We start from the raw sequence: 20,677 nt of genomic DNA, 5'->3' as shown, positions 1-20,677 counted from the left end.
GTAAATTACGGCCATTTGATTTCGGCAATTACAACGCATTTTTGTGCAACAATTTTCAGTAGACCACCTAGTTCCCCCCTTCCCCGCATGATTTATATGTCCTTTTTTGTGCCTGGAAGGACAGGACAATTTCAATTTAAGCTGCTCTCACTCAGCTTCGACATGTTGTGTTGGCCAAGTTAATTATGGGCTTATCCTTGGACTTGTCTGCAGTCGAGTATATTTATTGTCGCTGTCGTCTGTCTGCAGGATTTCCTCCGTGATTTTTTCGCTTTTGTTCGCCATTGTTCGCGGATATTTTCCTGCAACCGAGTCGCAGCAATTTGGCACTCGTCCCAAAAACAAAAAAGGTAGACAACCTTGGCCATGAGCAGGACTTTCTATTTATCTATTTAGCCAAGCCAAGTTGCCGACTTGTTTTTCGGTCTATTTGCATTTTGCGGGCGGAAAATGAGAACGAAAATGATTATCATTTGTTTTCGTTAAGTTGGCTAAAACCAAGCTGTCCAGAGCCAACAAGTTGTGGCAGCTCATAAAAATGAATTACGTCCGCCGGCCCCAAGGATTCTGTAGTTTATCTAAGCTATTCCTCCTGCCTTTTCTAGGACTTTTCCAAGATTTCCTGGGATCAGTTTTGCGCAGGGGCGTTATTCATATGTGAGAGAGCATATGAGACAGTTTTGTTGTGGCTTTAAAGGAATGCGAATTGAATTTGCTTTTGTAAATTTATGTATGACTAAGCCCGCATAATATGCGCCTGATTTAAAAGCCACACGAAATGGGGTTAGTACAGCATATGTATTTACATATTTTCCTCATTAATTTATACTGCTGCGGAAGTTAAAACATGGTCAAACTATAAATATTAATATCAAATACCAAATTTAATTACAGCCGGGAAAATCTTAAAAATATTTTTTCATCCTGCCTAATACTCTCTCATTATTTTTCAAATGAAATATGCCAAGTAGCTTGCAAATTTCAAATGCTCCTTAGGCTAACGACTATAATCGCTTCGTTCGATTACGAAAAATAATTCAAAATAATTTGTATCGATTTTGCTGGAGAGTCCTTCCCGATTTGTTCCCTAACGACTATTTTGCCTGCATAAATGCGTCCTTTGCGATTTACATGATTTGCTCTGCCGACTTTCCAATCCGCTTTTCCGCATTTCCCCCATTGTGTAAGTCCCGCAGTCTTATGCAAATGCTTGTGGGTGGGAGGACGAGTCCTCTCAATCGAGGAGGAGGCGGCATCCCTGTCGTCCTGTCCGTTCAATCAAAGTTGACATTGCCTGGCGGGAACATCCTGGATCCAGGACTCGGGATTCATCCCTGTCATTGTCATTCGTTGTGTCGAGTGTGGGCGCTTTAAAGCGATTTTATTTATGCAACGGCATGTGCTCACTGAGCTCAGTTCTTAACCGAGTTTGGCATGCAAATTTTGCACGTGCCCTCGTCTCTGTGTGCATTTAATTATTAAAATTTAATTTGGCCAATTCTCTGGCTGCTTCGGCCGCTTCTTTCTAACCCAAAAATCAAGCTGTGGAAATTGGGGACACCGTTCCAGTTCCTTTGTCTACCGAGCAAACAACCTGTTTGCATGTTTGCAAGAAAAAAAGAAATCTAAATTATGGCCCGGAATAGTTTTTTTTTTAGAGCAGAATGGCACATTATTGTTATTCCTGTTGCTCTTCTCTTTTTACTGATAAATTTTTGATAACTTGCGTCACTCGCATTTTTAATGCAAAAGGGAGCATTTTCATTGTCGAAAGAGAGCACGGGAAAATTTTAAGAGAGCCAAAAGCTTTTCGATTTTCCCAGCACGTGCCGTTTTGTCGGCAAAAAGCGAATTCAAGTTCAAGTCACACAACATTGAAAGCCAAGTTCACAGGCTCCAAGGCTCCCTCGCCCTCTCTCTTTCTATTCGTGTCGTGCTCTCTCTTTCCCTGACGCTGACTATGTATTTTTGTGATTATGTAAGCAATTTCTGTGTTGTGTTCTGCTCTTTGTCCTTTATTGTTTTTTCTTGCCTAAATAACTGCAGCGTTCCATTTAAAAATTTGTACAAATATTTCAAAAATCGAACTTTCTAATGAGGGGTCATTAAAAAATTAAAAAATTAAAAAAAACATATGCCATCTGTTGAATAGTTTAAAGAGTTTATTAAATCAAAACTTTGAAAAAAAATCAACTATAGCACGGTGTTTTCCAATATTTTAAAGCCGACCCAAACTACAATTTTTTTAGCCAACATTTGTTTATCTTCGTTGTCCTTATTTTTGTTTGCGGCCCAAAAATTTCAATTGCATTTTCTGCTATTTATTTTTCATTTTCCTTGGCATTTTGCTCGATGCTGGCAGCCGTCCTTTTTGTGATTCCTCACCAGATATCTGTTGTTTGTTGTGTTTTTCCTTTTGGCCTTCTTTTGGCCGCTTTTCCCCCTTTACCCCTCTTGTCAATGAGCCCAACAAAGCGGAAGGACGCCCGCCGCCATAGTTTCCCCGTCTCTTTCTTTGTTCCAGCTGGCTGTCTCTTTCGGCCCACCTCTACCCGTCCCTTTCCCCGTTCTTGGCATTCATTGCGTGGCTGTCTCACATATCTTAGCTTCTAAAGCATCTATTGCCTGGCTGTAGCAGCCATAAACTCGTGTAAACTTGTGTTTTCTATACTAACTAGTTGACATTGGTTTGATTTGCCCATATTTTTGCGATCTGCGGGGCAGTCTTTTCCTTGTTGCGCATTCGAGATGAAGTCGGATTTTCCCCTCTGGGGACCTTCGACGTGGTCCTGGCCTTGATTAGCTTTCGGTTTCGCCCTGGAGATTCTGGGAATTTCAATTCAAATCACTTTGGCACTGGTTTATATTTAGACCCAATGTTTAACCTTGTGGGCACGGGCGCAGGCACACTTCCTTTTCGGCGTGTCACGATTGTGGATTGTGGGTTTTTGCCCCTCATAGCCAGATGACAATGATGGAGCCTGGCATTGATGGTGAAAGAACCAAAGGGACAGGGACGAGCAGAAGGACACTGCCAAGGACGCGCCAGGAAACGAGTAAGGCGACACTCATTGGCATCCAGTTATTACTTTGAAGTGTTTGCTCATCAACGCGAAAGTTATCTCTGCGTCACTTTTCCGCAACTTTCCTGTTTCCTGTTGAATCAAACTACGACTCAAAAAATTGTATATAAAATTGGAACTATCTGATATCTCGTAGGACAATGTATTAAAATCCAGGATAATGGAAAAATATCGATAATATGCATTATTATTTATTAGGATTATTAAGCACGATGGGAATATTAAATTCAACTTTAGTCTTTAATTCTTAATTCATGGACATGCCCTACAGTTAAGTCTATTTCGTTGCCTGTTAATGACTTGGACTTGGGCTCTTTTAATTTGCTGCTTGTCTACCGCATGCCATTCGGCATTAATTTGCTACAGCCTCCTTTTTTCCCGTACTTTTCACTTTCCGCCTCATTTTTGCTCTCTTTTACTTAATTACAATAATTCATCAACTTGTTTTCGTTCTATGGAAATCCAGCCACGCTTCATGTTGATTAAATTCATGGTCCCATTGTTTGCGCCTTTTAAGAGATGGAGGGAAACTGGGGATACTAAATGCGGAAATTCTGTTACATTATTTGGTTTGGTTTATGGTTTTCCTTCGGTTGCATGAGCAACAGGCAAAAAGCAGCATAAGTATATGGCCCTGACCATGGCAACTGCAGCATTGACGCACACGAAAACCCCCTCGTTCTGCATTTTCCATTTTCCTTGCTGGCTAGCCGCAAAACTCCTGCCTGATGATTTCAATCAGACTGTGGGCGTGCATTAATGAAGGGGAAAATGGAAAAGGCAGCAAGGAAAATGGGGTGTGGGCAGGACAACAGGCTTTGAGCCGGGGCAACAAACATGGCATAAACAAAACACACGCACACACAGCCAGAATAATAGCCAATGAGAGCGGGAAAGAGAAAATGCAGCGGGCGTAGGAAAAGAGCTTTTCCTGGCCAAGAGAAAATGGCACAGCTTTTCCTGCTCTTGCCAAATTGAAGTGCTCAGTGATGCTTACTTACATCTGCTCTAGCCTTTAAATTAAGGAGTAAGACTGTTATTATAAAATATTTTATTCTATTTCTTTAAAAATGTTTAACAAACAAAGGTAAAGGAGAAAATATTAACTAAATATAATAGTTTTATAATATTATTTTCGTAGAAATGAAATACATATTCCAATATTTAAATCCAACTCGTTCTGATAAATTGCAACCATGATTTTCTGAATTTTTAAAGTGCCTTAAAAAGTTTCCTGTAGTTAGGTAACAGCTATAATGATATATGGCTGCCAGAAAAGTTAGCCAACTTGCTTATTCCATAACTTTTGCATTGAAGTCAAGCTAAGTTTGAAACAATGGATTATGCAAACACCCATCTAAAACTGCAGTTTTATAACGAAACTTTGTCGCATCGGTTAAATTATGCAGTGGAAAAAGGATTGCAAGGAGGTGTCATTAATAATTGCTTTATGCGGCCATAATGTAGCTAATTGTCAGAGAGTGGCGGCTCTTTTGGCCAACTAAGAGAGCCCTGGATGATGGGCATTTCTGGTGGGTTCAACCACCAGGAAAGCTCTCTCTGCGCCGCTTATCAGTGGGTGATGCTGCTGCTCTGGTGGCTCGAATCTCCATGCTCGATTCTCGAAATTCTTGGGTGGTTGGACGACGACTTGTGTGGTTTTGGTCGCTGCTCGTCGCTCGTCGCTTTTCGCGCGGCGCTGCGATGTCATGAAAAACATTTGAACGGCTTCCGTGGGCCATCAGTTTGTTGGCAATTCTCGAGCCCGTCGGAACACAAAGAAAACACAACGATTTTCAGAAATATATTCCGAAATTAGAAAACAATTCAAGAGCAAAAATCTCAACACAAAATCTCCTCCGACACTCAAGAATATAAAAGAGACACACAACAAATGTTTATCGGTCCAAAAGCCAAACAAATTGTGATGTGATACGAGGCGGATAATTAGCGCGTCTTTTGAGTTTTTCCCTAATTTTCTTGATACCACCTTTCTGTTGTTATTGGGTAATCTTTTTATGTTCATGCGTTTTCCAATTTTTTTATGAGCTGCTAAGCGTATTTATTGCCGAGTGTTTTGGCGTGTTTTGTGCGCGAAGTTAATTTAAAATTTTTATGCTTTCGCCATTTATGCGCGCCGTTTTTATGTGCTAAGAGAAATCAACAACAAAAGCATAAATAAATATTTTTGACCGCGAATGAAATTGAAAATCGTGCACATACGGACAGTCGCGAAAATACATATTCACATTTGCCAACTAAGTGGATCCATTCATTTTGAAATTAAACAAATAGTGCATTGACATTGGCGCGCTGGCCCACAAAACACAAAGTCAAGGTGTTCTCTTGTTAACTCTTGTTATTGTTGACACTAAATGTTTATGTGCATTTAAATGTGCGCGTGAAAAATGCATTTTATTTGACGAATTTAAACGGAAATATTGCTGTTATTGTGTGTGCTTGCAAAAAACGTAATATTGTAAGATTAAATTGAGTGAAAACTGTTGAAAGAGCTGATTCTTTTTTAATGCTCAATATGAAATGCAAGTTATTAATTGTAATGCAGGCAGTAATGATGTTTTTGACCATCATAAACGATTGAATTTACAGTAAATTAGACGTGGATTAAAAATATTGTACAAAAAATTAAATAAATACAGAAGTAAATAAGCACCTGAAGAGATAATCTAATCTAATTAATCTTCTAGCAGATAGCCAATTAAGCCTATTTCACAGCTTACTATATCACTGGAATCTTATTTAATTGGTTGAATTACTGCAAATTGCAGTTTCTATTGCGCCTCCACTGTCTATTTTAATCCCATCAGCAGAAATAATTCAAACAATTGTAAGCAATTTGCCATATACAAAACCAATGTTTCAGCCAAAGACGTAGCTAACTTGAGCAAATATTTGAGAATCAGCTTCACACAAAACACACACCCAACCCGCTACGCCCATTGAAATAGCTATTATAAGTTTGATTTGCAACTAAGAAAGTAAATTGCCGAAAATTTCAATTCGATTGACGCCAAAGTAAACAAAACACAAACCACTCATTCAATTCACATGAGGATTTCCATAGATGGGAAAAGTTTGGCAATTAGAATGAGTAGGAGCTAAGCAGATTGGTAGATAAGGAGACAGAAGGCCAAGAGTAAATTGAAGTGGAAAATGTTTATACACCAACTTTGTCATTATCCATCCAGCAGCCGGCCACTCAAATTATAATTTACTGGCCTTAAGCCCAACTTTGCAGGCTTTTAGCTCGTTATGTTGTGCCATGCACAAGGAAAAATAAATAGCTAAGTAAATATATTTTGAATATTGTTTTAAACAATATTAGCATTTATAAAATTTATTTAAAAAGATCGGACAGCCTTTCCAAATACCAAAATCAAATCAGTTTGAGATCAACATAATTTTCATTTTAGTTATTAATTATTAGAGCAGTGTACATTTTTGTATATTTTTAGTAAACAAAAAATACGCACCTGAGAGCGAAATTTGACCCGTGTATCTGCGGGATACATAAATAATAATACCCCGGGTTGGCGAAGACGGACCAGCTGGGTTAACTGAAGCAAATGGCCATCGATATGGATGCCATTTGCTGAAGTATCCTTGAGGGACGAGAACCAAAAGGAGGAAAATGTGGAGGGGCTAGCTAAGCAGGCTTATTTGCTGGGCTGCCCCTTCGAGTTTTCCACCCCCCACGCCCATCGGGCTTACGTGACTTTTGTGCCATGTGCGAGTGGTCCTACCATAATTCTTCCATTTTCTGTGGATCTCCGGGTGCAAGTGAAATTAATGAAGCAGTTCATCCGACACTGAATTGATTGGCTTATTACGCTGGCAACTTGAGTTGAAATAGGAATTGGAATTTCACTTTCGCTTTCATTTATTCCCTGTCTTTTTGCAGACAACGACGATTTTTTTCTATCCATAGGGATAAGTGCTGCGATGACAGGACATTTCTTTCGGCTTGCATGGCCCATTTGTCTCGCTGTTTCCCGCATTTTCCCCCATTTCTCCCAGGAGGCAAACATATGGAGAGCTTCTCATAATTGAATCCCCATCAAACCGCAAATAACATCAAAATTACATTATTTGCTCTCGCCATTTGCCCACTCCTTTCTGTTTTCCGGATCCGGACTCTTAATTGCGAAACATTTCCGATATTTCAGTCACGTTCGAGTGCTGCCAATATGCCAAGTCAATGCCACAATGCCTCAATACTCAATACCCGATGCTCGGCATCAATGGCAACTTTTTGCCATCAGCCTGCCCCAACATTTCAACTGCCATGCCATTAATTTTTGGCTTTCCTTTTTTTTTTTCAAATACACATTTACATAATACCACAAAGTATATGGGGGTGGATAAACCTCCCAAGTCATTTGTTTGATTAGCAATTTCAATGGGCGTGACAGAAACACTCAGAAGTCGAGCAGACGGAAAGAAGAAAAGCTCATAAAGAAGTTTCCGCTTGACGCGTAAAAAAGATTTCCCATCATTTACAATTAAAATATTTTACAGAAAAGCAAAAAATCGAAACTGAAACGGCAGTTACTAAGGCCAAAAAAAGATTTTGTTTCCTGCATCAAACTCTAACTACAAAAAAGATACTACGATTTTAAAAATCTCTATAATTACACGGTTAACAAAAGCATCAAATTAAAGTCAACTACGCGGGTCGGTTGTTGTTTACAAAGGAATAAACCATAAACTATATACGTGACAAATATATATATTAATATCTGTATACAGACACTTAAAAGACAAGCGTTAAAGAGGCTTTCAAAACTACATTTAATGTGAACTTATTTTAAAACCATAAACCAATAAGCAACGTAAATATATACAAAGGCTTCAAGATCAAATCAAATGTGACAAAAGCGAATTAACAATTAGCCAACTGCTCAACCAAGTCAACTAAATAAATATTTGTTAATTACATAAGCCAAAACCAACAAAAACAGCAACACTATACAAATAAAAGCAAACAAAGTTACAAAACGCCGCAATTGAAAGCTTCCATTTTGAACAGAGAAATATATATATATATAACACACATATAGCTAATATTTATGCAGCATATATGAAACTATAAAACGTATATATAAAAGTTACTATTTTCTATAAATTTAATATAAATAATATACAAAGCTTATTCTGTACGTGTACGTGTTGGAGACAAAAACAATATTTTAAATATTAAACAAAAGCCGAGTAAATATCAATATAACCACCAAACATTGGATACTCAAGTACAGTATTTATTGGAGACAAAACAATATTTTAAACTCAATTGAATTGACAACTCACAAATGCTGCAATAAGAACTACACCACACTACAATAAAATATAGGCAAGTGACTGAGCAAATCTAGAGAAAAACACTTCACTTTGGTCACACAAATGCTGCAGTACCAGCAACCGCAACAGCAACAACAACAACAGCAACAGCTACTGCAACAGGAGCAGCACCAGCAACTGCAACAGCAACAGCATCAGCAGCTACTGCAGCAACAGCTGCCACAGCAGCGACGGCAAACGTACAAGGAATACTTGCAGCAGCATCAGCAGCAAAAGCAACAGCAACAGCTGCAGCAACAGCAACAGAACAACCAGCCTCTGCGGATATTCCGCGTCCACTACATCCGCCTGAATTCCAAGGACGGCGTACCGTCGCTTAACCAGCAGGTCAATGGTTACCCCAATGGATCCCCGAATGGCTCCAAAATGAAGACCATAGCACCGAATATCCGCCGACGCCGGCGGTGCGATAAGCACCATTTGGAGCTCTACTGCAATGAGACCACCACGCCGCCCACAAATGTGCCCACAAATACCAGTGGCAACAGTAGCGGCAGCAGCAGTAATCAGTTGAAGCCCGGCGGCCTGAGGATTCGGGAATGCATTACTGCACCCAGTACGGCGGCCAGTTCGCCGGTGGACGAGCACATGTGCATCCCGGCACCGCCCATCACACCGCCGCCGGCCTTCCTCACCGAGGGCTACAAACGGTCGAGCACTTCGGTCTCCACTTCGGCTTTGCCCAGTGCCACCAGCAGCCAGGAGACCCAGACGCAGAGCAGTACCCAAACCCGGACCCACAACCAGAATCACATGCAGTGTATGAAACCGAACCTGATACGCCAGCAGAAGCCATTTCCCGTAGTTGCCAAGCCACTGGGTCCGCAGAAGCCCAGGACGACGGCCACCATTGCGGTCACGTTGAACAGCGGCTCCAACAAGCCACGTGCCACGGTCAAGAGGAGTTTAGGTGAGCCTCCTACACTCGCAGAAAATAGGCTAGTAATAAGATGGGAAATTCATTTGGAGGGTGCTACCGTGCTTTGCTAATAAACTTGTTTAAAGGTGTGTCTGTACATCTTATATCAGTTCTGATCAGATATATTCTTATATCCCCCAAGATACTGGTTTGGGTTCATTTTAATATCAACATTTCTCCCTCTGCTGACGTTGGTCAGGAGCAGGGATCGTCTTGAATTCCCAAACACAAACCCACTCAATGCCTGCGATGAAACATTGCCCTGGACATTGCAGCGTTTTATGGCGATGGTCATAAAGTGTGTTATATGTGAAAGTGGGCGGCTGGCTGGACGTGTGAGTGGGTTCGAGAATGATGGGCGTGGTCAGCCATAAAGAGGAGCCACGAAATTGCAGCTGCGTCCAGCTGGCGAAATGAATTCCCGGCGACGAATGGGTGGTTGGGTTCGTTTGGCTGGTGGGGCGATTAGGCTTAAGCCTGCAACTTTATTGAAAACTTTTATGGCCAACAGAAGCTGTGCGCTTTTTGTATCCATTTTAACGGAGAGACAAAAAGCTTAAAGTGTCGATCAGGAGCGCTGCATTTGATAGTTTGTGGAGGGTCCTAAAAAGTGGCTTTAAAACTTTAGCTGGGAATATAGAGTGTGCTTCAATTCAAATGCAGCTTGAATACAATTTTGTAATGAAATAAGTTGTGCTTAATACATTGGTCGTTCATGTGGAACATTTTATGTAATCAACTTTATGAATTCATTTTAAGTTAATTAAATGCAATTAAGCTTGGAAATGCACTCATTTTATTCACGCAGAAATCTCTTATTGCCAATCAACGTTTTGCCGTGGCAAATATTAACAGCCACTTGTGTCCGTCGCATATATGTTTGCCCGATTCTGCGTGTAACGAACCCCCTTATTGCCAGACTGACTGATTTATTCAAGTGTGTTTGTGGGTCTGCGGCTCCCTTTTGCGAATGATACTCAATGAGGCCATTGAGGTCGATATGCAAATGTTGAACTTCTGCGAGGAAGCAGGCACGGGCGGAGTCCTCCTGGCCGTAAGAAAGTGTCAATAAAAATAAGTTTCAATGCAATTGCCGCCTGCGAGGAGGGATATATTCCGATCCTTCGGCTTGGGTCCAAGCTACCTCCAGCCCTACCTCCCTCCATTTTGATTGCATTTGCTGGCAGCCAAGAATTGCATATTGAGCCGGGCAAAGTTGCCCTGCAGGCAGATGAAAACGAGAATTGCATATTGTGTAGGTGCACTGGGGGGTTTTGGGAAATGCCATCCGGCTTTTGCCAAGAATTGTCGCTACGAGTTTGATCGATTTGTGTGCACAATTTGCTCATAATAAAAATTGTATGCTTCGTGTGTATTCCTGAAAATTATATTCCCTGCACTGAAAGAAAATATTTCAATTAAAAAAGACAAACAAAAAACCGATTCGAATATAAATTGGTTTACTACTCGTTAGCACCCATTTTGCTCAAGTGTTCTCACATCTCAACCGTTCGAGTTTCGGCCACGAGTTAGATCATTTGTTTGCTCTATGAATTGCATAAGGCCATTTGGAAATTGAGCTGCGCAGAGTCCTGTGCCAAAACGTGTGTGTTGGCAATTACCAGACTTTGGCATGAGTTGGACAGATTTTCGTGCTTTTGTGCTTGTAAGATGCTGCCACAGAATCTAATTCCGCAGAGCAGGGCTTTCATAATGGATGGGGGTACGTATAGAATGGGAAATGGAAAATTGTGAGCGGAAAATCTATGCCACAGGCGATGAGCGAAAGCAGCTCTACTCTCTTCGCAACCTGCATGTTATGAAATATGCAATCAAAATAAACAATTTTCCAGCCATAAATCGGACTAGCAGTCAAGATTTCTTGCCGTGCCAACTTTTGCATTCAGTCAGTCATTCAATTCAGTTCATACCTGAGACACTCATTACATTATTAAAATATTTCGATTTTGTATTCAGCTTACAAACTCCTTGCACCGTGGCCATTTAAACTCTAGTTGCTTTTCCAATGACAGAAGGTCAGAAAAGTCCGGGAAAGCAAGTTGGTTGCATGGGCGGAAACTTTTGCAATTTTCTGGCATCTAAAAGATGGAGCATGATTTAAATGAAAAGGAGGTGAAAAGTGGGCGGAAAAAAAGGGAGTAGGTTACGGCGAAAATGTGTGAGCTTAAAGAAAATGCAGTTCAAATTTTGAGCTATAATAAGAAGTAACACAAAAAGAATTTAAATCAATTTAGATTCTTTTTTCCAATGCAAATCTGTACGATTCCCTAGTTCTCTTTTCCATTGCCGAAACTTTTTGCCAACTTTAAAGTGCCGCAGCAATTTGGATCATTTTGTTGCCTTTTGAATGCTTACAAAAAGCCTTTTTAAATTTCCCATCACTACAAGTATCGACCCTCGAAACATTCTATTTAATGAATTTTCACACCATTAATAAACTTTTCGTCTAGAATGGAGTGACCATTCAAGTTCGCTAGTCGAAATTAATTGCCAATTAATTGAAAGTTGTCCAAGTTTTGGGAACTTTGCAAGAACGGAATTTGGCCCACATGTTGTAATGCTGAAGAAAGCGAAACCCGAACAGCTCAAGGTCTTTTTTCCATCGAAGGAGAAATTGCAGCCTGCAAAAGTCCTCGAGGCAATTGCTAATGTGGCCTGCAACTTTTGGCCCAAGTGGGGAAAACTTTCGCATTATTCCGCGAGCATTACGTAAGAGGGAGCGAGTTAATAATTAAATGCATAAATGCGAGCTGTTTTTTTTTTATATATATCTTGGGCGCGTTATAATCCGCAAACATTAACACTGAGTCATCATCAGGAGTGGGCTGTGGAAAGTGTGGGAAAATACGAGGAAAAGTCTGCTTAACTGGGAGGCAAGCAGAAGCTTTTAATTGAATGCGTGACTTGTTGAAACTTTTTGTGATTTGGCCCGAAATGAGGTGACGATTTGTGGGTGGTAAGCTGCTTTGTTGACAGTTTTTGGCCTGATTTGGGTGGCCTCGATATAAACCGATTAAATGAGGCATCAAATGTGCTTTGTGGCCAAGAGGAGACGAGCTTTTAATGAAAATAAGCTGATGCAGTAGCGCTTGCCGCGATTAAATTAATTGCTTAAATTGTCTCAATTAAAAGTTAATTGTATAATTTCAAGCCAGGATAATTTCAGGTCTAAACACAATTAAATTCGCTTTACTAACTGTTATCTACTCTTGTTTATTTCCAGGTGAGTTTCAAGTGCGAGCGAAAAACATTGAAAATTTGTGGGTAAACTTAAAAAATTCTCCTTCATCCATATATTTTTTACGCTTCCTATAAATACTTATAATCAATCAAAAAGTGTCGCAAACTTGCTGCTATCAATTCGAAATGCGGCAGCGTAATCAATTATCTGTCACGACAAAGTGAGGACAACTATCGAAAGAAGTTTTCCGCTTAACGAGAAAATGAAAAAGTGCCATCGCACTGAGATAAACAAGAAAATGCTGAAAATGTCGAGCGAAGTAATCTAATAAAATTGTTTGGGGTTGGCAGCGAAGTGAGCTTATTTATGATCTCCTGAATTTCGCAGTACGAGCAGCTATTTCATTTGGAATATCTGCAGCAAACAATGCAACTATTTGCTTAACAATTTCAATGAAAATTGCTTTCTGGCCGGGCTGGCATTGAAAACAAAGTGTAGCATACTTTTTTGGGCCAGCACTGTTATTGAAAATTTTTGGGTTTCGTTGTTTTGCAATGCTATAAAAAACAGTTCGAATTAAATACATTAGGGAAATGAAAAGCATTTAGTTTTGAATTCAGCATGGATTTCCTTTTTCTGCATTAGTGTTGTTAATAATATGCATGCATATTGCAATATTGTATTATTTATTTTTTTGTTGTGTGCATGCGAATGATTTACATAACAATTTGTGGGCTGGCTTTGCGCCAAAAAACTACAGCCGCGAACAAAAAATTGAATGCAAATTCGGTTTGTTTGCTGCATTCCACAAAATATGTAATTAAAAATCATTTTGGAGTGCGCCAGTGAAATGGGGCAACTTTCACGCACTTTCCAATGCGGCACGTGGGCGCAGTGAGGCGTGTACGTGTGTGTGAGTGTGTGTTTATCTGGTCCTGCCGCGTCCTTGCACACCGCAAAAAAAGGGGAAAACCCAAAAGGGCGAAAGAAAACGGGGCGACAGAGATAAACGGGGAAATGAATGCGGGGAAAAATCAACTTCCGGCGCAGGAAAACTGAGCCAGCAGCAGCAGCAGCAAGTGGCAAGTGCAAGGTCAACTTTGTTGAAGGACAACCGCCTGCCATCATCAGCAATCCACGCCCCGTTTTCCTCTCTTTTCTCGCCCCACCCCTCTTTATTCCGCCCCCTTTTTCCGCAAACACAAAGCGCAATTGTCGCGTTCTGGTTTCGTGAATTTGCCGTATTCGCTGTTTGTATTGTTGTTTGCCTTTCCATGTGTGCACACTTTGGTGTGTTGGTGTGTGTGCGGGGAATAAGTGAGTGTGTGTGTGTATGGGGAGAAAGTGGGTGTGTTTGGCATGTGCCACTGTGGTTGTGTTTACTATTCTCTTGGCTGTGACGTTTCATTTCGTTCGTTTAACGTTGTGCGGTTTTTTTAGCGCACACTTTGCGCTTAATTGCTGTTGGCCAATCCAAGGCTAGTTTATATTAGCAATTTTTATAGTAAATAGAAAAAAGATTTTCCGTTTTGACAATCCATTATTACAAATGAAAAGTTATCATGCAGTTTAGATTTGTGTATTTAAGGAGGTCAATTCCTTTTAAAGTGTACTTTCTCTACTCTTTTTCTCTGCTATGAACTCATTGCCATTGTTTGTTTACGCAAACAACTTCCCCGCCATTTCACAAATTGCTATTTTTCTTTGTCCCCACCCACATTTCGCAAACTTGGCTTTACATAATTTTTTTTATTATTAAGAAGTGGGAACAAAGGATCCAAAGGCGGCAACAAGTGAGCAAACAATCAAGCAAACGAACCGCACTGACGACCCTGCTACGAACCACTAATTTTCCTCGCATTTATCAATGTTGGAGCCTGGAGTCCTTGTGCTGCCTTCTTCACCATTCTCCGTTCTCCACTCTGCCATCCGAATAATTTTCTATGGCACATAATTCAAATTTTTTGCTCCTGCTGCTGCCAGGATTGTTAAATAATTCAATGCTAATCTTTAAATTAAAATCAACTTCCGACCATTACGAACAGACGAGCTGAAATGCGTTTGCTCTTGCCAGCCACCCAAAAATAAGAGGAAAATTCTACTACATAAATAAAATGAAATAGAATTCTTCTATTAGCTGCGCGTGTGTTGTTCCTTTTGTTGCACATGCCAGTGAAAATTTTATTTACTAACGCTTAACGCTGAACGAAGGTTTTCCACGCTCCACTGCAATTTTGTTGGTGTCTGTGTTTTTCGCTTTTGCATACAATTTTCACCAGCTCGCGCTGAAAAACAAAATGCGGGAGGAAAATTCATGAGGCGTGGTTGGCTGGTTGGTTGGACCTTTTCCACCAAACACCACAGCTTTCCCTTGATTTTTTTTCTCTATTTTTGCTGGCATGCCTTCACCACCTTCACCTTCACTTTCGTTCGAAATTTGCAAAATGTTTGCCCTGTGTGTTATGTAATGGTGGGTAAAGTTTGCACTCACTTAAATAGATGCCAGAGAATCATATCCTGGCTGCGAATAGTGTGCAGGATCCCCGGTGTCAAACTAATGCCCAAAGTGTCACACGATGTGGGCGTGGCGAAATTAAAAATTCAAATGGAAATGTGCTGTGGAGGAGAAGAATGGAAAGAGCGGGGGAAAGGAAGCGCCGCTGCAGTGGGTGGAAGCAAACAAATTAAGGACTTCCTTGCAGAAGAATTTCCTTCTTCGCTCCTGATGACTTGGCACTACACTGTACATCCTCTTTCTCGTCCTTCTTTCTGTAATTTATTTTAATGCAAACGCCTTTGCTGGACTTTGTATGGGTTAGCAGTAGAGATGTGAGTGAGTGGTGAATCGTGTCACGGAATTACCTTGGAATAAACATCACAATGACATTTGTAATAGATCACTGTTATTATTCTCTAAATATTCTCCAACATATGTTAAGAGATTAAGATGAATGACAGCGTACTTTTCCATTACTTACTGTTTCAACTTTATAAGATTGGTGCTAAATTTGTAATTTCTGAGCAAAATAGACAATGTATATTTAAATTTCCTAAAAACTTGCTCACGGCAACATCTCTAGTTTAAATTGTAATTTCCGGCTTCTCAATTTCTACTTCCTTTGGACTTTCTCTAGGTTCTCCTCTTCCAGTCCGTTTTCAACTTCAAGCTGGGTCTACTTTAGTATTGTCCTTTTTTCATTTGCTTTTCTAGAGCCACTTCAAAGTTGTCAAAAGGGTTTTGCACACAAAGCCGCTTAAAGAAGAACAACAAGTGAAATAAATATTGGTAAATAACAAAGTGAATATGTTGGAAAATACACTTATTCAAGTGAAACTAGCTGAAGCCGATTTTCAGCTTTGGACTTTGAGCAAGGAAAAATCTGGGAAAATCAGAGAGCGGGCCAGAGGAGCATGACAGGCAGACAGGGGAAGCCATAAAATTTATTGCTCACCTTGGACGTGGGCGTAACTCAAGTTTAATTAACCCTTTTGCACAGGTATCCGCTTGCCTTCTCCGTCCACCCAAACAAAGTAGAGATACAAAAGGAAGCCCCAGGATAGGCTTTTAAATAAAAATATATAATAAAAAGCTTAGCGCAGGAAAGCCTTTTACAGAATTCGTTTATCTTTATTTTTTAGGGTTTTCAAGAGTTTTTTAGTCGTGGTTCTGCGGCTCTATTCTCTTGTTGCATAACGTTCACTTTCTTTGTGTGCTTTTACACTGTAAAAAAGAAGTTAATCAAATGCAGCATTAATGTTTATCATGTTTAATATTATCAGAAAATTTTATGAGTATTTTTTTGTATGTCCATATTTTAAAATTGAAGCCTTAATATTCTATGCTTTTAAGAATTTCGATATTAGTGAATCTATAAGATGAAAAGCTTTTGTCTCGTTTTAAGGACGAGCCTTGTTCGTTGTCAAGGTTAAATTTAGCCGCAATAAAATGCAGTTGCCTCGCTTGTTCGCTTTTTGCGGCTTTGATTTTGGCCAGTCCTTGATCTTGATGGGAGGTCACGGCAAAACGAGGACCCTGACTATCTGGCTTTTCACATTTTTTGTGCCGCCGCTGTGTTGGCTGTCATCATTATCATCCGGACCCACATCAGGACAGGCCACATATCTGTCCCGCCTGTTCGCCTTTATATGACTAATGACTGTCAAGCGTCGACTTTTGGCCGGAAAGTTGCTCCTGCTCGTTGGTTAACTAACCACTCATCATCGTACTCAACTGACTTCCCATTTTTTGCATGCCATATTTCCTTTTGATTTATGGTAATTTATGTACGCATGTGCTGCCATTGGTGGAAAGTATCTCGAACAAAGTAATTACATAAATCCACAGGACCAGCATGTCCGTGTCCTCAGGTTATCAAGTAATTAAGCTGTTATCAAAGTCGTTCCTGGCAAAGTTCTCGGAATTCAATTAGGAAACTAAGGATGAGAGAGCGCCGAGTTGAGTTAGTCAGGTATTATTTTATTTCCCCATTTGCTTTGATTGATTGTGTCTTGATTGCACTTTGCTTAACTGTGCAAAGGTTTTCCATCACATCACTGTAATTTACCCCGAGTGGCGATAAGAACACATTAGCCTGGCAGATTATGTTGTGATTGCGTGATCAAGGTGGATTGTATTTGGCCAGGAAAATTGCTTTATTTCTTGAATGAATGGGAAATGCGTGCGTGGGACTTGGCTGCGATTATTTCAGAAAAAAAGTACATTCGGTTGCTGTGGAAATACATTTTTAATGAAATATTTGTCCGAAAAAAAATGGTATGCCGTGTTAATTCAGCTTAATACATTTTAGCTGTAACTGAATATTTCATACACATTTTCCACTTGGTAAATAAATTTACGTTGTCAATTTGCCATGGCCATATACAATGTAGTCGCCATTTCCTGTAGTTTCCCAACAGCCACTTAAACAAAGATTTATTTATCTGTCGAAATTCCAATCGAATTAATTTTCCTCCATTTATTCGCCAATCAAAATTTACTTTGGCTCGGCGCAGATAAATCTCAAATCCCAAATGCTGGCTGTGCGACGCATTTCCGCACATTTGCAGCGTCAGGCTAACAAAATACAGATTAGGTCAAAATCTGGTAGAGATTGTGGGTGGGAAGAATGAAGAATGAAATGCTGGACTGGACGTCATCAACTGGGATGACGCCCCGCCATCAGTTGCCCAAGAAAAACAAACAAATCGAGCGGGACAAACAAATTTCCAGCCGTTGTCCGCACATGCTAAGTCCAATGCTAAAGCTAATGATGATGATGATGGTGATGGTGATGGTGATGGTGATGGTGATGATGATGGCGCTTCTGATGAAGATAAAGATCATGATGTGGATGCCACAAAAATGTCCAACAAAAATAAAGGGAGGCGGAAAAAAAGATACAAACTATTCCTCGGACGACCTTCACCCAATCGCCTGTGCTGAGATTTTTCGGCATTTTTTGTTTTATTCTTTTTGAGTGACGCGGAATTTTAATGAACTTCACCTTCGGCAAGGCGAAATGTGTTGGCAATTTGCTGCAATCTTTACATGTTAATGAACTGTATACGAATTTTTTTTCCTCTCTATACAGAGAGAGATATGTATCTTTTCTATTTTTGGCCCCAGAACAACAGTCTCTTATTTATTTATAACGTGTTGGTTCTGTTGCGAGCTTAATGAATATTATAATTGTGGCGACTGCATGTGACACATTGACTCATTGAGCGGGAATTTATACTCTTAGTTCAACTGGCTCTTCTGCGCTGTGAAGTGATTCATTTCGGTGAAAATTCTCAGCCGAAAATTCTTTGACGCCATTGAAAGAAAATGTTGTCTCTTTGCTCGCGGATATTCTGTCTTTTTATATTTTTCAATGTTGTTTCTTTAATGTGCGGACATAATTCATATGTTTTATTTCGCGGGCTTAAATTCCGAGCAGCCAGTATAAATATTTTTGTTGCTATTTTCCTACGCTTAACGACTTTAAATAAATAGGCAAAGGCGGAATATGTACAACAAAATGAATGCTATAAATACATATTTACATTCTCCCAGATTCTTGAAACAACCGGTTTGAGTTTTTTAGGTCAATTCTTTAACTTAGTAGTAGTTTGTTTCTGTCTGAAAGCGAATAGGAAAATTTGTATTAAGCTTCACTCATATCCTTTTAAATCGCTTTCCTATGATGTGGAGGGAAAATAATAAACATAATGAGCTCCGGCGATCAACAATTGTCCCTCTAAACCCATAACAATCAATCATATTTCGTGGGGCTTCATTAATTTCTCGATGGCATCAGCTGATGACAATTCGGATGCCAAATACTCCTTGAGTTTACATAAGACAAAGCCTTTGCGTTCCACTTTCTGCCATCAATCATGGTAGTCAGCAGCTTGCCCTGGAGAATTGGAAATCCTTGGTCTGCCCGGGGCCTTAATTTATGTTTATTACTTTCACTTTGCTAAAGCGCCAGCAGAGGAAATGGCAGTAAATTATTTCTTTTTAATTATGTCGTTTTGGCCGAAAATGCCGCTCAAGTTCTTGTCAACAGATTTCTTTTTAGCCGCGTCCAAACAAGCAAATAAAAGAGAACAAAACAAACAAGAAATCACCGCCATAGTGATGACCTTGTAGGCATCCGCTGCTGTTTTTGGCCAAAAGTGATGGCTAATTTATTGCAAGGCTCTAACGCCTGCCGCTAAAATGTTTTATTCGGGGCACTTCCGCTGTCAATTAAAGCAATTTACTGCCCAAGATGCCACGGTATACTATATATGTATCTATGTAAAGTCTGCAGGGCAGAACGATCCTATGCATAATTCAAGCGGTAAATGCTGAAACTAAGTGCTCTGCGACAGGCGCAACACATGGCGTATGATTAATGTGCCCAACAGGGCGCTTATCATTTTTTTTCGTGTGATGTTCTTGCTCTACAATAAATAAAAAGGGAAAAACTGAGCGTGAGCTCCTCGTGTGACCTTCAGCTATTGATTGAAGCCAACGCCCTTAACCATATTTAGAACTCCTAGGTGGAGGGACAATAGACGAAAAGAAATCGTGCCATAAGAGGAATTCCTCGTAAAACTTGTTACCTTGGAACGGAAAACTGTGAAATTTAATGAAATAACCTACCTAAATCGTTGAAATGCGTAGAAACAAGGCTCATTGTCTTGGGAAACTTGTCGAAAGCAAGCAATTTGTCTGCTCAATTTCGATAGGAACTGGGAAAAAATAAATACAGTTGAGGCAGGCTAAATCGAGTTGTTAGCTTAATAAACATGCTTAATTGATTTCATTATATTGAATGAAATTTGTATTATAAGAGCTTGAATTTTCAAGTAAGCTTTGATACTGCCGAATTTCTCAAACTGATAATTTGTACAATTTTAGTTGATCCTATTCATAGACTCTCGACTGTAGGTGATAGCTGCTAACACACGAGTTTGTCTTTCCGAGCGGAGAATGTAATCATAATTCGGAGTATGCGTTAAACATAACAAAAAATAGCTCAGAGCACGTACGAAACACAAACACACACTGGGAAAACTCATATGGGTGAGTTTTCCGAAAGGGAAAGTGGGAAATCAGGCAAAAAGGAGACATACACAGCATTTTCATTGTGTGCTGGGCGCTTTTCCTGGCCGGGCTAAGCGTTTTTCCTGCAGCAGCTGAGCCTGTGTGTTATTTTGTTGTTCCAGCAATTGGGTGTGAAAAGCTTTTGGGGGCTGTTTGCCTGCGAGTATGGGCTGGAGTTTTGGTCCGCAAATATGGCCCTGGGCCAGGGAAACTCGTTTGGCAGCGTTAAAGTGACGCTTACTGTTACTCAACTCGCACCACGTGCGCACCGTGCAGCCCGGAAACCTCTATCCGAAAACCAGCAAAACCTCTTGCCAAAAAGAGTGCAAAAGACCTAGAACAGGCATTTAAGCCCTTGGGCTCCTTCCTTTGCCAGCTAGCTCGTTAATGTGCCTAGTTTACCCCAGCCGAGTGCCGTTGTCTTGTTTTCAGCCCGTCTTAGCCCTTAGCCGTTTAGGGGCTTTCATTAAATTTAAACCGTAGTCTAAGCATTCGAGAAATCGGCTAAAATGAGTGGC

At 40.2% G+C, this 20,677-nt stretch overlaps 1 protein-coding gene across 15 annotated transcripts in view; it reads left to right on the top strand.

Moving 5' to 3' along the window:
* LOC6736659 (protein nutcracker) overlaps positions 1-20,677 on the top strand; it is a 91,251-nt gene that overhangs the window by 54,977 nt on the left and 15,597 nt on the right. Inside the window, exons 1-2 of one of the 15 annotated variants that reach the window (XM_039293708.2) lie at positions 4,744-5,090; positions 7,623-9,372. The exons of 12 other annotated variants lie outside the window; for them this stretch is intronic. In XM_039293708.2, the coding sequence (XP_039149642.1) occupies positions 8,505-9,372 (868 nt within the window). In that variant the 5' untranslated portion in view covers positions 4,744-5,090; positions 7,623-8,504. Of the gene's footprint in view, positions 1-4,743; positions 5,563-7,622; positions 9,373-20,677 lie in introns of those variants that run through there. 2 more of the 15 variants (XM_039293707.2, XM_016170285.3) reach the window with 2 other exon arrangements.

Source organism: Drosophila simulans, chromosome 3L, assembly GCF_016746395.2.
Source record: "Drosophila simulans strain w501 chromosome 3L, Prin_Dsim_3.1, whole genome shotgun sequence".
In the NCBI taxonomy this organism is placed as follows: Eukaryota; Metazoa; Arthropoda; class Insecta; order Diptera; family Drosophilidae; genus Drosophila; species Drosophila simulans.
The sequence above is the reverse complement of the archived record's forward strand: the minus strand, read 5'-3'. Positions and strand labels throughout refer to the sequence as shown.